The 13,803-nt window shown below is 41.7% G+C and overlaps 1 protein-coding gene across 1 annotated transcript in view; it reads right to left on the minus strand.

The window, feature by feature from the left end:
* Nucleotides 1-13,803, minus strand: part of LOC140106494 (ephrin type-B receptor 5-like) — a 44,484-nt gene that overhangs the window by 16,196 nt on the left and 14,485 nt on the right. Inside the window, exons 4-5 of the mRNA XM_072130960.1 lie at nucleotides 6,436-6,594; nucleotides 4,350-4,682 (exon numbers count right to left, since the gene is read on the minus strand). Coding sequence (XP_071987061.1) covers nucleotides 4,350-4,682; nucleotides 6,436-6,594 — 492 coding nt within the window. The remainder of the gene's footprint in view (nucleotides 1-4,349; nucleotides 4,683-6,435; nucleotides 6,595-13,803) is intronic.

The following is a 13,803-nucleotide window of genomic DNA, read 5'->3' on the forward strand; positions in this document are numbered from 1 at the left end:
AAATAGCGATTTTCTGGATTTTCAGAATTGACTATTTTGGGGATAAATACAGTTTTGAATGAAATTTTACATATTTAGCATTAAAACCCTCCTATATAATCTACCCATTTTCAAATCTGCACCCCTCAAGCTATCGGAAACAGCTTTTACCAAGATTGTTAACCCCTTGAGATCTTCATAGTAATTGAATCAAAATGGAGGTGAAATTTAGAATGGTCAAATTGTGCCGGTTATACGTTCATTTAGCCCTAAAATTTACACATTTCCAAAAGATGAAAATAGAAAACCCACATACAATTTGTTTTACAATTTCTCCTGAGTGCAGCGACCCCCCACATGTGGACATTACTTGTTTTATGGGCGCACAGCGAGGCGCAGAAGGGAAGGAGGGCGCTGCAGCTGCCAGGATTTTAGTTTCCTCATTGGTCCCTTTTGAAGGCTATAAAATGTTCACTTTTTCGTTATTGGGGTCATGTGATGGCATTTTTTTTGCGGGATGAGATGCTTTTTCCAGTGTTACCATTTTGGGGTTGGTATCACCTATTGTTGAAAATTTAGGAACTTTTTTTGAGGTCACGAGTAGAAAAGCATCAATTCTGTACTGGATTTATTACTTTTTTTTTTGTGTTCACCGTATAGACTAATAATCCTGTTATCTTTATTCTATGGGTCGATACGATTACGGGGACACCAGACATGAATATATTTTCTTATGTTTTACTAAATTTGCCAAATAAAACCCTAATGTGGGGAAAAATCTATCATTTTTGCATCGCCATCTTCCAAGTGGCATAACATTGTTACGTTTTTGGCTACAGAGCTGGTTGATGGCTTGTTTTTGTGGGACATGTTGTACTTTGCAACAGTATCATTCTGGAGTACATACGTTTTGTTGCTTTTTTAGTGGGATTCAATAGGAAAAAATCATAATTTTTGGTGAGTTTTTAAAGTTTTTTTTTAGGGTTCAATAGTTATTTAGTTTTATTCTACGGATTGTTACAGACGCGTTGATACTATATATGTGGGGTTTGTGTTATGATTTAGACTTTTTTGAGCGTTATATGTCTCTTTATATGTTTTGGGGCTTATGGGCATTTATAGTGATTTATAAAGTTATTTTTTATTGAAAAACATTTTTTTTTACATTTTTTACTTGATCCACCATGGGACATAAACAAGCAATCATCTGATTGCTTGTTCATGATAATACTCTGCAATAGGCTGACACTGTGCCTTTAAGATGACGTCACAGACGCCATCTTAAAGGCACTGCCTTCAGGCATCTCTGGGGTCCCGACCGGACCCCAGAGATGCCATAGCAGTGATTGGCGGAGCCGATCATGGGGGAAAGACCCCCGGAAGGCAGGTTAAAAACCGTGGTCGCTTTGACCGTGGCATTTAACGGCTAAACACCTGCAATCGGAGCCCACTCCGACCACGGGTGTTACCACTGAAATCCCGCGACCCCCGATGCCGGTGCGCCTCCTGTGCAGAGCTGAACCGGCATTGTCTCTGCACAGTAGCTGTACTGCACTGAGAGCTATTCGCAGGACTCAGCGCAGTACAGCTACGGCGTGGAGCGCTAAGGGGTTAATGCCCCTTGGTTAAATATGTGGGTGAAGAAGCTTCTCATCTATCTCCTGTCTAATTATATATTTCCTGTCTATTTCATATCTATCTATCTATCTATCTAACTTTATGTCTATCTATCTATCTATTTCCTATCTATCTATCTATCTATCTATCTATCTATTTATCTATCTATCTATCTATTTCCTATCTATCTATCTATCTATTTCCTATCTATCTATCTATCTATCTATTTCCTATCTATCTATCACATATCTATCTATCTATCTATCTATATGTCTATCTATCTCCTATCTATTATCTATCTCCTACTTAGCTATCTATCTATTCATCTATTAATCGATCTCCTATCATCTATCTCACTATATATAATCTACTTTATATTTCTGCATCAATAAATCTCTATCATCTTTCCTATGTATCTTCTATCCTCCATCTCCCTATCACCAGTCTCTCCTATGATATTCTCCTACAGTCCCATATTACAGACACTTACCTCCTACTGTGTGTAACCACAAAGTGTTATTATTATGTTGGGCTAAAGGAGCCTCTTACTGACTGTGACTGCTCATAGAATAGTTTTATTTTGGGGCCCCACTTCTATTTTTTCCACTTTGTCGGTTGAACCAGGTGCCCAGCGGAGAATCCTCTGGTACTCTGGTGGGCCAGTCCGACTTTACTGTTAGGTGGCGCTGTTGAATTCAACTGCGGCACCTGACAGGTTAACTGCCATGATCGGTGACAGGGACCGGCAAGTTGTCAGCTGTGTATGGAATTTATTTTAGTAGTTTCAGTAATTTTTTAAGTCGCCATGGATACCTTTAATCCAGTCTTTGAGAGACATTGATTCACTTTCAATTTTTCAATAAACAAATTAGTTTGCAAAAGTTCTGTGTTTGGTGTCCCACTAGAGCATGCTGGGAATTGTAGTTTTTACAGTGACTAGAGCATCAGGTTGCATTATATATAAATTCAGTACTTCCTTATCGTAGAATAGAATGCTAGAGCTACAGTAAAGACTGACACTATATTATACAGACTCTATAATACACATGTACAGTATATATTATCCAGCAGTGTGACTATGACAACACCTCCGGGCACTGCTATACGTGCGCATCTCATGTGGTTATCAGTCTCCCCATGTCCTCACATCTACTGACACTAACCACAAGTGTGAACATATCACACACACAACACGTAGGGGACGCGAAGCCAGCGCGGCAGATCCGCTCGGGGGTGGATTCTCGCAACTTGGGCCCAGCGAGGCGCGAATGTTCAGGACTCCCAGAATCCGTGGAATCAGTCGGCAATAAGTAAAGGGCAGAAAATTTTGTCTTGTCGCCAAGTTTGTGTTTGTGATAGAGAAAAAGCTACAAAATGTGCAAAGATGTCAATTCTATATAAATTTCTATTTGATACATATGGTAATTAAAATGACTAATTGCGATGAAAAAATAAAACAATAATGAGGCGTGAAAACTTTTGCAAACGACGATAATTATGATTTTAGAAAATACTGTAAAAATAATGCAAAAATCACGAGTGCCACTCTGTCTGTGTGTCAGTCTCCACTGCGCTTCTGGAATTTTATTTTTGAGCCCTGGAAGCAGGGTACAGTGGCTCTAGTTGGCCAAACTGCATGTAAAATCGCTTAAAGGGGTCCTCAGACAATTCTGCTGTAGCTTCGCAGGCTATTACACTGAATCCGGACCATGATTAAGAACGGGTGTTCCATCTGAAACTCGATGGTTTTTGTCTGGAATGTAATGTGGAAATATGATTTGAAAATGTAATAAATTTGAAGTGTTTGGAGTTTGGCTGGACCGCTTGGATTTATACTATTACACTGAATCCCCCTGCTCCCTCAGCACTTGTCCCTCTGCCTGCTGTAATCTCACACTGTGGGAGGGGGGGGGGGTTGTGCTCCTGCACAGTCCTGCCTAACAGCCTTCGATACTACAGCATAGAGGAGCTCTGGTAACACCCCCTTCAGGCTCATTAGAATAATTTTGTAAAAAGTGTAAGATTTTTGTAGCATTTATTAAATATTGGCTAGAAGGTTATGCTTTCAGTTATCTTGGCTCTGTGGATGTATAGAACTTTACTGCAACTTTGTTTCCTTTCTAGTATACTTAGTATATGGAAGTGGTTTTGACCCCAATACTTTACCCTGCAGGCCATACCCAGAGAACTGCCTACAGAGAAAAACTTTAAGGATTGAATGAACTTTATAAGGATAATCTTGTAGGAATCTTGTAGGAATAAACACAGAACCCAATTACCCCCACCCATCACCATTACCCCAATTGTCCTGGATTGGCAGGACTCTATCTGAGGGAAGGGGGGAACTTGGCTGCAATGTGGGGGATTATGTGGGTGAGAAACATTTAGATTTTTGTGATTAGAATAGGGGAGACAATTATAAGTGGGGGTTACAAGCAGTGGTGCAACGGCTATAAGGCAAGTTAAGCCTTTTGCCTCAGGCGGCAGAACCTGCAGAGGGGTGGAAGCCTTAGGGGTGCAGTTAACTGCTATAAAGGAGGACCTGACACTTAAAAATAGTCTCTCTTCATACTTAATGTCAGTGGGTGGAGAAGACACGTACTAAAAAGATAACCTGATCCGTTACTATTGTATGGGGCGGGGAGGGAGCTGCTGTTTGGCTCGTCTCAGGCAGCAGAGAATTTAGGTTCACCCCTATTACAAGAAATGGGTAAGTAAATTTGGAGGCAATACCCATCACTCCCCCTACTGACCTGACTGGCTGATGCTGAGGTTCAGTGACGCGTATTTGGGCTGTTCCACGCTCATCTCCGACACCCTGTTGGTAGACTGCACCTCCAGAGTATAGGCCACCCCAGGGAGGAGTCCGGACAGCTGGACCCTGTTCTGGGTGACCCCCACCTGACCCGGCCGAAAGGTCACCCCGTCCCCACAGCGCAGGCAGCGGCTGGTCACACACTCTTTACAGGCCACGGAGTACATGATCTCGGGACGTCCCCCCATTTCTTTTGGGGTTCTCCAGGTTATAGAGACAGATCCAGGACCGATGACTTCATAATTCAGGTCCCAGGGGGCCGAGGGAGGTCCTGCAAATAGTCAAAAAGACTCAAATTCACAAATATCATCCCCATTATTCCAGTTGTCCCTAGTATGAGGACATAGATGTCACGGTTATGGGGATTTGGGATCTGTTACTGGGATAATTATGAGGGCACTGAGGCGACCAATCAAAGCTGTCATTATAAATTGGATACTGATGATGTCACCAGTAGGAGGGAACTAGGAGCAGTGAGGATATCATAAGATTGGTGGTAATGAGAGTTTCACTAGTGTGGGGTCACCCTGGATGTCCCATCATTGTTGGCACTGAGGGTATCACTAGTATGGGAGAACTGAGAGTACCACCAATATGAGAGATATTGGCAGTATGGAGGCACTGAGTATAAGACTTGTATAAGGGCTCTGAGAATGTTGCTAGTATGGGGGCATTGTGAATCTCCCTAATATGGGGGCACTGAGAATGTTACTGTTATGTGTAATGTCCCGGTGGATGGGTCATAACTAAATTTAGCCCTTGGTCACCTGGAGAGGGTTTGACTTCAATCCAATAGCTATCCTCTGCTGCACAGAAGTAGTGTTAATCGCTGCAGTACATGATGCCTACTACTGAAGGATTAACATCTGATGTTTGAAACATTTGTTGACTTTACCACAGAATTCCAGGCGGTGATTGGTTGGCAGCTCAGCATGCTTTGGAATGATCTCTGCAAGAAACTATAAATAGAAGTTCATTCCAAGGCGCTGGGTCTCTGGTTATTGAGTTTAACTGACAAAAGATCAAAGAACATCTCACATATACTGCTGCCCATGTAGTAGAGTCAAACTGGCTCCTACTCGTCATTGGGGCCATTTCACCATTGGCGCTTAGGTACTATTAAACTCCTTGTGTGTGCCTGCAGGAAGGACCATTATCGGACTTGCTGATGTTTTGGACTGTCTGTTATCTACAATGCAGCCTCCCCCTTTTTTGCATCTCCCTGTTGGCCCTGATGGCCATGGATGAGACCTGTTCTCCTGGATAAAGTAACCCATGACATATCCTAAGCTAACAGGTGCCCCCTCACTGCAGTCAGGCTCTGGTGGGGCACGTTGCACTGAGGGTAGGTAGTCACAAAGGATGTTACTAGTGTGGGGGCACTTAAGGTATCAATGGGGAGATTTATTGTATTCCAGAAGCCCCGCCCCTATGGCACCTCCAGATACATGAAGAGGCTTAGGGTGTTGTCGGCCAAAGCTAAATCCATGTTCAAGTTCAAAGTAAATGTTCACTATTACCATTTTGTGCAGGGACACCTGCTATGCCCCCTTGGCATGGGGGCACTAAGGGAGTCACTAGTGTGGGGCTGTCACATTTGTGGGGGCACTGAGGATGTCAGTACTGGGGGGCACTGTGGATGTGCTTACTATGGGGGCACTGAAGATGTCACACGTGTGGGGGCACTGAGGATGTCACTAGTGGGGGGCACTGAGGATGTCACTAGACTGGGGGCACTGAGGATGTCAGTAGTGGGGGGCACTGTGGATGTGCTTACTATGGGGGGCACTGAAGAGGTGACGTGTGCGGGCACTGAGGATGTCACTAGTATGAGGGCAACGGGTGGCACAGATGGCAGCACACTATATCTGGACACCGGCAGTCACTTACATTGGTCATTAGTGATTTTGTTGGGGGGCACTTTGTATGCAGGTCCTTTGTTACCCTATCCCCCCCCCTTAAATCTTACCTCTGCCCAGGTAAGTAGGAGCAGTAATAGTAGTAGTAATAAAGCTGTGACTTACCGGTGCACGGAGACTCCACGGATTCCTCTGGGATGCGGTGAAATCCCTTGTTACACACACAACTGCGGGCACCGGATGTGGTCGTGTTACTATTGGCCGGACAGACATGACACCGAGCGCTCACTGCATCTGGAGGACTAAAAGTCCCAGGAGGGCATGCTGGGGAGGAAGGGGGCACAATTAGCATCCTTTACCAAAATTAGAATGAAGTTACAGAGCTGTGATTGTCAGATGCAGCAGAGCTGTAATTGTCAGATGTAGTAGAGCTGTGATTGTCAGATGCAGCAGAGCTGTGATTGTCAAATGCAGCAGGACTGTGATTGTCAGATACAGCAGAGCTGTAATTGTCAGATGTAGTAGAGCTGTGATTGTCACATGCAGCAGAGCTGTAATTGTCAGATGTAGTAGAGCTGTGATTGTCAAATGTAGCAGGACTGTGATTGTCACATGCAGCAGAACTGTGATTGTCAGATGCAGCGGAGCTGTAATTGTCAGATGTAGTAGAGCTGTGATTGTCAAATGCAGCAGGACTGTGATTGTCAGATACAGCAGAGCTGTAATTGTCAGATGTAGTAGAGCTGTGATTGTCACATGCAGCAGAGCTGTAATTGTCAGATGTAGTAGAGCTGTGATTGTCAGATGCAGCGGAGCTGTAATTGTCAGATGTAGTAGAGCTGTGATTGTCAAATGCAGCAGGACTGTGATTGTCAGATACAGCAGAGCTGTAATTGTCAGATGTAGTAGAGCTGTGATTGTCACATGCAGCAGAGCTGTAATTGTCAGATGCAGCAGAGCTGTGATTGTCAAATGTAGCAGGACTGTGATTGTCAAATGCAGCAGGACTGTGATTGTCACATGCAGCAGGACTGCGATTGTCAGATACAGCAGAGCTGTGATTGTCAGATACAGTAGAGCTGTGATTGTCACATGCAGCAGAACTGTGATTGTCAGATACAGCAGAGCTGTGATTGTCAGAAGCAGCAGTGCTGTGATTGTCATACGCAGCAGAGCTGTGATTGTCAGATGCAGCAGAGCTGTGATTGTCAGATGCAGCAGAGCTGTGATTGTCAGATGCAGCAGAGCTGTCAAACAAAGGTTATCCCCATTTGAAGGGGGTCAATTTCCAACAAATTCGGCGCTGCTACATCTGGATCTCAAAATATATAATATATATTCTATACAGAAAAAAAAACCATTCTGTAATTCAGTTCTCTTACACTGGTTTCCATTGCTATGCATATTCCATTTTCGATAGATCCCTATATTTTACTAGATGAACAGATGTAGTAGAGCCGAGTTTGTCCTCTTATAGATCTTGTAAATATTATAATAAATATTCTTGTAAATATTATAAATGTAGTTTATTGACCCATTTGCTACTTATTGCACAAACAACAAACGCGACCTCATCCCAGAAGAGAGAAGAGATGGCCGCTAATACACTGTCATTTCGCTCATATGACAAACTCAGCTCAGTTGTGCTACATCTGGATACTATACTGAAGAGAGCAGAAAAACCTCAACACAATGTTGATTTCCTCTCCTGGAAGTAGGACACGGTAGTAAATCTCAGGGTGATCGTCACATGTAGATGATCCTGGGCAGTGCCAGAACCGGACCACCAGGGATTCCCTCTAATTAACGTTCCAGGAAACGTATCTGAGAGGTCGGTCAGGCAGAAGCTTCCATCTGAGTGATCGCCAATGACCAGGGGGCAGCGCCACAATCACTGCCTACGATCAACTCCCTCTAATTACAGCAATTAATACAGGGTTGACTGCAAATCAATGGAAACGGCGAAACTCTTCATTAAAGGGAATGTGTCAGCAGCTTTCCCCATACAGACACAATGCAGCCAGCATTAGGTATTGTCCCTGGAGAGATGAGTAATCAGACTTGTGTGTTAGTTAGTAGCAGCAGAACTGTGAAATATGGATATATATTCCAGGACTGTAGCGTATACAAATGCATTGAGAGTGTGTTCTCACACTGCTGTGCTCTGTGCTCTCTGCAGCCAGTGTTATGTATCATCCCAGGAGAGATGTACAAACAGAACTTTCTGTAAATTTGTAGCAGCAGAACTGTGAAATATGGATATATATTCCAGGATTGTAGCGTACGCAAGTGCACTGAGGTTGTGTTCTCACACTGCTGTGCTCTGTGATCTCTGCAGCCAGTGTTATGTATCATCCCTGAAGGGATGTATAATCAGAGCTTTCTGTAAGTTAGTAGCAGCAGGAATGGGAAATATGGATTTGTATTACATGATTGTAGCTTCTCCAAGTGCTCTGGAGGAGTGTCCTCACACTGCTGTGCTCTGTGCTCCTTGCAACCAATGTTATGTATCACCCGGTGGAGATGTGTAATCAAACCTTTATGTATGTTATTACATACATGTAAAATATTCCAGTATTTCAGTTGGGGACCCGTCCTCACACTGCTGTGCTCTTAACTCTATGCATTTATCAGCTTCACAGGCCCTCCCATGTGCTAATGCTATTCTGATTGAATACTTCACTATTCACTCACTCACTAGAGAGGAAGGGATGATGTTAAGCAGCTCAATGCACAGAGCCAAGAGCCCAACAGTGTGAGGATATTGCATCCTTATTGCACTTGGAGAAGCTAAAATCCTGGAATATAAATCCATATTTCACAGTTCTGCTGCAACCAACAATGTACACAAAGGTCTGATTACACCTCTATCCAGGGACAATACCTGACACTATCCGCAAAGATCTAAGAGCACAGCAGTGTGAGGACAAGCCATCCATGTACTTGTAGAAGTTACAATCCTGGAATATAAATCCATATATCACAGTCCTGCTGCTACTAACACCCTTCATCAAGGTCTGATCACACATCTCTCCGGGCCAACACTGAATTATATAATTCTACATTACCGCGTTTTTGTGCTGTGCCGTGTGCATATAACCGCCATACAGTGGCCGCGTACTTTAGTATTTTTAAAATAATATAATCGTTTAGTATCCAAATAATCTGCACTGTGCAAATAATATTACCGCCATATAGTGTCAACATTATAATATAATGGAATATTAAAATTATAAGTAATATTACTGCCATAAAGTGTCAAAAATATGTTAATATAATAGAATATTAAAATGATAATATAAATAATATTGCTACCATAGAGTACACATGACTTGCATTGCTGAATTAATAATCCTCCCATAATGCATCTTAATGATATGCAGTCTACAAATAAGAGCGCTGCCATATGGTGCACACATGACATACTGTACACCATTTAAATAATACCCATTTAGATCCTAAATAATGTGCATTATTCACATAATTCGGGTACCATATAATTTCCAAATAACTGTTTTCATACTTTTTTACCGCCATGTAGTGCCAAAATAACAGGGGTCATATATATCCCATGTTTATACCGCCACATAGTGCACAAATGTCATAGACAGCGCATAGAGTTAAACTATAAGCTGTTATTAAAATTATACCGGCCATATTATAACAAGTGCTGTGCCCTTTGAGAGGAGACATAATACCGCCATACAGTACACATTAGTGATGGGAATTCCGGCTCTTAGTGAGCTGGCTCATTAGGCTCCGCTCACTAAGAAGAGCCGGCTCTTCTGGCTCCTGAACGGCTCCCTATTACATATATAATAGGGAGCGGCAGGCCAGTAAGTCACCCCAGACCACTCCACTTTTAACCCGATTTTATTGGGTTAAAGGGGGTGTGGTGAACCATTTATGGGCGGGGTTTAGTGAGCCATCACGTGAATGAGCCGGCTCTCTGTGCCAGCTCGTTCGCGAACGACACATCACTAGTGCACATAAAATACTACTCTCTTGTGTTGCCCCGGGGGGGACACGGAGCCCCACAGGAAGCTGGTCATGGTGTGAGCAGAGACCTGATGGCGGTAATGGATGACGGTACGGAAGGTGTCGCTCATTGTTCCGTTCCCAGGGTATTAGAACTGCAGAACCTTCCGCAGCACATGGTCCGTTCGTGTCGCGCTGCCGCCGCGGTGACATTTTATTCTTCAGAGAAGCAGAAATTTGTTGACGCTTTGGGGCCGATGACCTAGATTCATCATCGGGAGATAAATGTTTAAGGTTTTGATTTTTTTTTTCTTCCTCTTGCCGTAGGGAATACAGGGGAAAAAAACTAAGTGGACGTCTCCTGCCTGCTGTTATAATCATGTACAGCGATGAAGGGATGAATATTTCATATTATAAACACCATGTAGACCCGTCTGATACATCTAGGACTACGTGTCAAAATAAGACAAGTGGGAGGGGAGGGGGGGGGTCGCTAATTTACAGAAGGAACATGTTACAGGGAATCAGTCAACACAACTCTGATCAGTATAGTCCCTGGAGAGATGTGTAATCAGACCTTTGTGTAAGATGTTAGTAGCAGCAGGACTGTGATTTATGGATCTACATTCCAGGTTTGTAGGTTTGTGCTATGTGCTCCCTGCAGTTAGTGTTAGGTATTGTCCCTAGAGAGATGTTTAATCAGACCTTTGTGTATGTTATTGTATAGCAGCAGGACAATAATATAGTAGTGTGATCATACTCTCCCAGTGCACTTGGAGAAGCTACATTTCTAGAATATAGAGCCATAAATCACAGTCCTGCTGCTACTAACAACTTAGGCAAAGGTCTAATTACACATCTCTCCAGGGACAATACCTAACACTGGCTTCAAGGCGCACAGAGCGAATGAATGTGAGCACAATCCCCTAGTGCAATTGAAGAAAATACAATCCTGGAATATAGATCCATATATCACAGCCCTGCTGCTACTACCAACCTACACAAAGGTCTAATTACACATCTTTTTTAGGGAAAATACCGAACACTGGCTGTAGAGACCACAGAGCACAGCAGTGTGAGGACATAACCCCAGTGCACTTGGAGCAGCTACAATCCTGGAATATAAATCCATATACCACAGTCCTGCTGCTACTAAAAATATACAAAAATAGCAGATTGCACAGTTGTCCTGGGACAAATACCTAACACTGGCTGCAGACTGTATGGTCACGGCTGCTGACAGGTTCCCTCGATTTCATGTATGTAGGACGCGGTATGGAAAAAAAAAATCCTATATTGAGATAATGAGGTTGTTAAATCCAGTATTTATGTTCTACATTAAGAGACGTCCCCTGCTCCATGTAAGATGAATTTTTTATGATTCCGTCTCCATAGAACACACAGTATATTCTCTCACTTCGTGAAAAACATTTTTTATGTAATATTTTTGATATTTATGATGTACAAATCTACATTTTTTTAATTGAAACTAATTTTTCTGTGATTTTTTTTGTTGGATTATTAAATCATTTTTATGTTGCACCAAAAAGGGAACAACATCGAAGAATAAATGAAATTGTATCAGAAAATATAAAAATAAAACCAAATTAAAGCCGGTGATTCGTTTGCTACAAAGTATCCAGGAGCCTCCAGACATTTGTCTTATTAAAGGAGCAGAGACCTAATTAGTGATATTAGTCTCCGTACCCGCCGCGCCCCCAGACCCGCGCCTCTGCGCTCTACACGCCGGATTTGTCTGTTTATCTAATATTCTAAAATTCTAGGTCAGTTGGAAAATTCAAAGTGGAAATTTTTGTAAATTTGTGTTACGTCAAAATAGACGAGAATCTGTATACAAGAAGGAGGGAGAAGAAGAGAGGATGAAAACACTCAGAGAGGAGGAGAAAATATCCCCAGCGGCAGAAACTGCGCTATGTGTCTTTTCATGCCGCAAGATTCACAATAACTAAAGAAAGAAGCCCAAAATAATAGCAAGAAAGGACAAATATGGAAACAATACATAGAGGACAGTATTATAGTAGTTATATTCCTGTACATAGAGAACAGTATTATAGTAGTTATATTCTTGTACATAGGGGGCAGTATTATAGTAGTTATATTCTTGTACATAGCAGGGCAGTATTATAGTAGTTATATTCTTGTACATAGGGGGTAGTATTATAGTAGTTATATTCCTGTACATAGGGGGCAGTATTATAGTAGATATATTCTTGTACATAGGGGGCAGTATTATAGTAGTTATATTCCTGTACATAGGAGCAGTATTATAGTAGTTATATTCTTGTACATAGGGGGCAGTATTATAGTAGTTATTTTCCTGTACATAGGAGCAGTATTATAGTAGTTATATTCCTGTACATAGGGGGCAGTATTATAGCAGTTATATTCTTGTACATAGGGGACAGTATTATAGTAGTTATATTCTTGTACATAGGGGGCAGTATTATAGTAGTTATATTCTTGTACATAGGGGGCAGTATTATAGTAGTTATATTCTTGTACATAGGGGGCAGTATTATAGTATTTATATTCTTGTACATAGGGGACAGTATTATAGTAGTTATATTCTTGTATATAGGGGCAGTATTATAGTAGTTATATTCCTGTACATAGGGGGCAGTATTATAGTAGTTATATCCCTGTACATAGGGGGCAGTATTATAGTAGTTATATTCTTGTACATAGGGGACAGTATTATAGTAGTTATATTCTTGTACATAGGGGGCAGTATTATAGTAGTTATATTCTTGTACATAGGGGGCAGTATTATAGTAGTTATATTCTTGTACATAGGGGGCAGTATTATAGTATTTATATTCTTGTACATAGGGGACAGTATTATAGTAGTTATATTCTTGTACATAGGGGGCAGTATTATAGTAGGTATATTCTTGTACATAGGGGGCAGTATTATAGTAGTTATATTCCTGCACATAGGGGGCAGTATTATAGTAGTTATATTCTTGTACATAGGGGGCAGTATTATAGTAGTTATATTCTTGTACATAGGGGGCAGTAGTATAGTAGTTATATTCTTGTACATAGGGGGCAGTATTATAGTAGTTATATTCTTGTACATAGGGGGCAGTATTATAGTAGTTATATTCTTGTACATAGGTGGCAGTATTATAGTAGTTATATTCTTGTACATAGGGGCAGTATTATAGTAGTTATATTCCTGTACATAGGGGGCAGTATTATAGTAGTTATATTCCTGTACATAGGGAGCAGTATTATAGTAGTTATATTCCTGTACATAGGGGGCAGTATTATAGTAGTTATATTCTTGTACATAGGGGGCAGTATTATACTAGTTATATTCTTGTACATAGGGGGCAGTATTATAGTAGTTATAGTCTTGTACATAGGGGGCAGTATTATAGTAGTTATATTCTTGTACATGGGGGCAGTGTTATAGTAGTTATATTCTTATACATAGGGGGCAGTATTATAGTAGTTATATTCTTGTACATAGGGGGCAGTGTTATAGTAGTTATATTCCTGTACATAGGGGGCAGTATTATAGTAGTTATA

This window comes from Engystomops pustulosus, chromosome 11, assembly GCF_040894005.1.
Source record: "Engystomops pustulosus chromosome 11, aEngPut4.maternal, whole genome shotgun sequence".
NCBI lineage: Eukaryota > Metazoa > Chordata > Amphibia > Anura > Leptodactylidae > Engystomops > Engystomops pustulosus.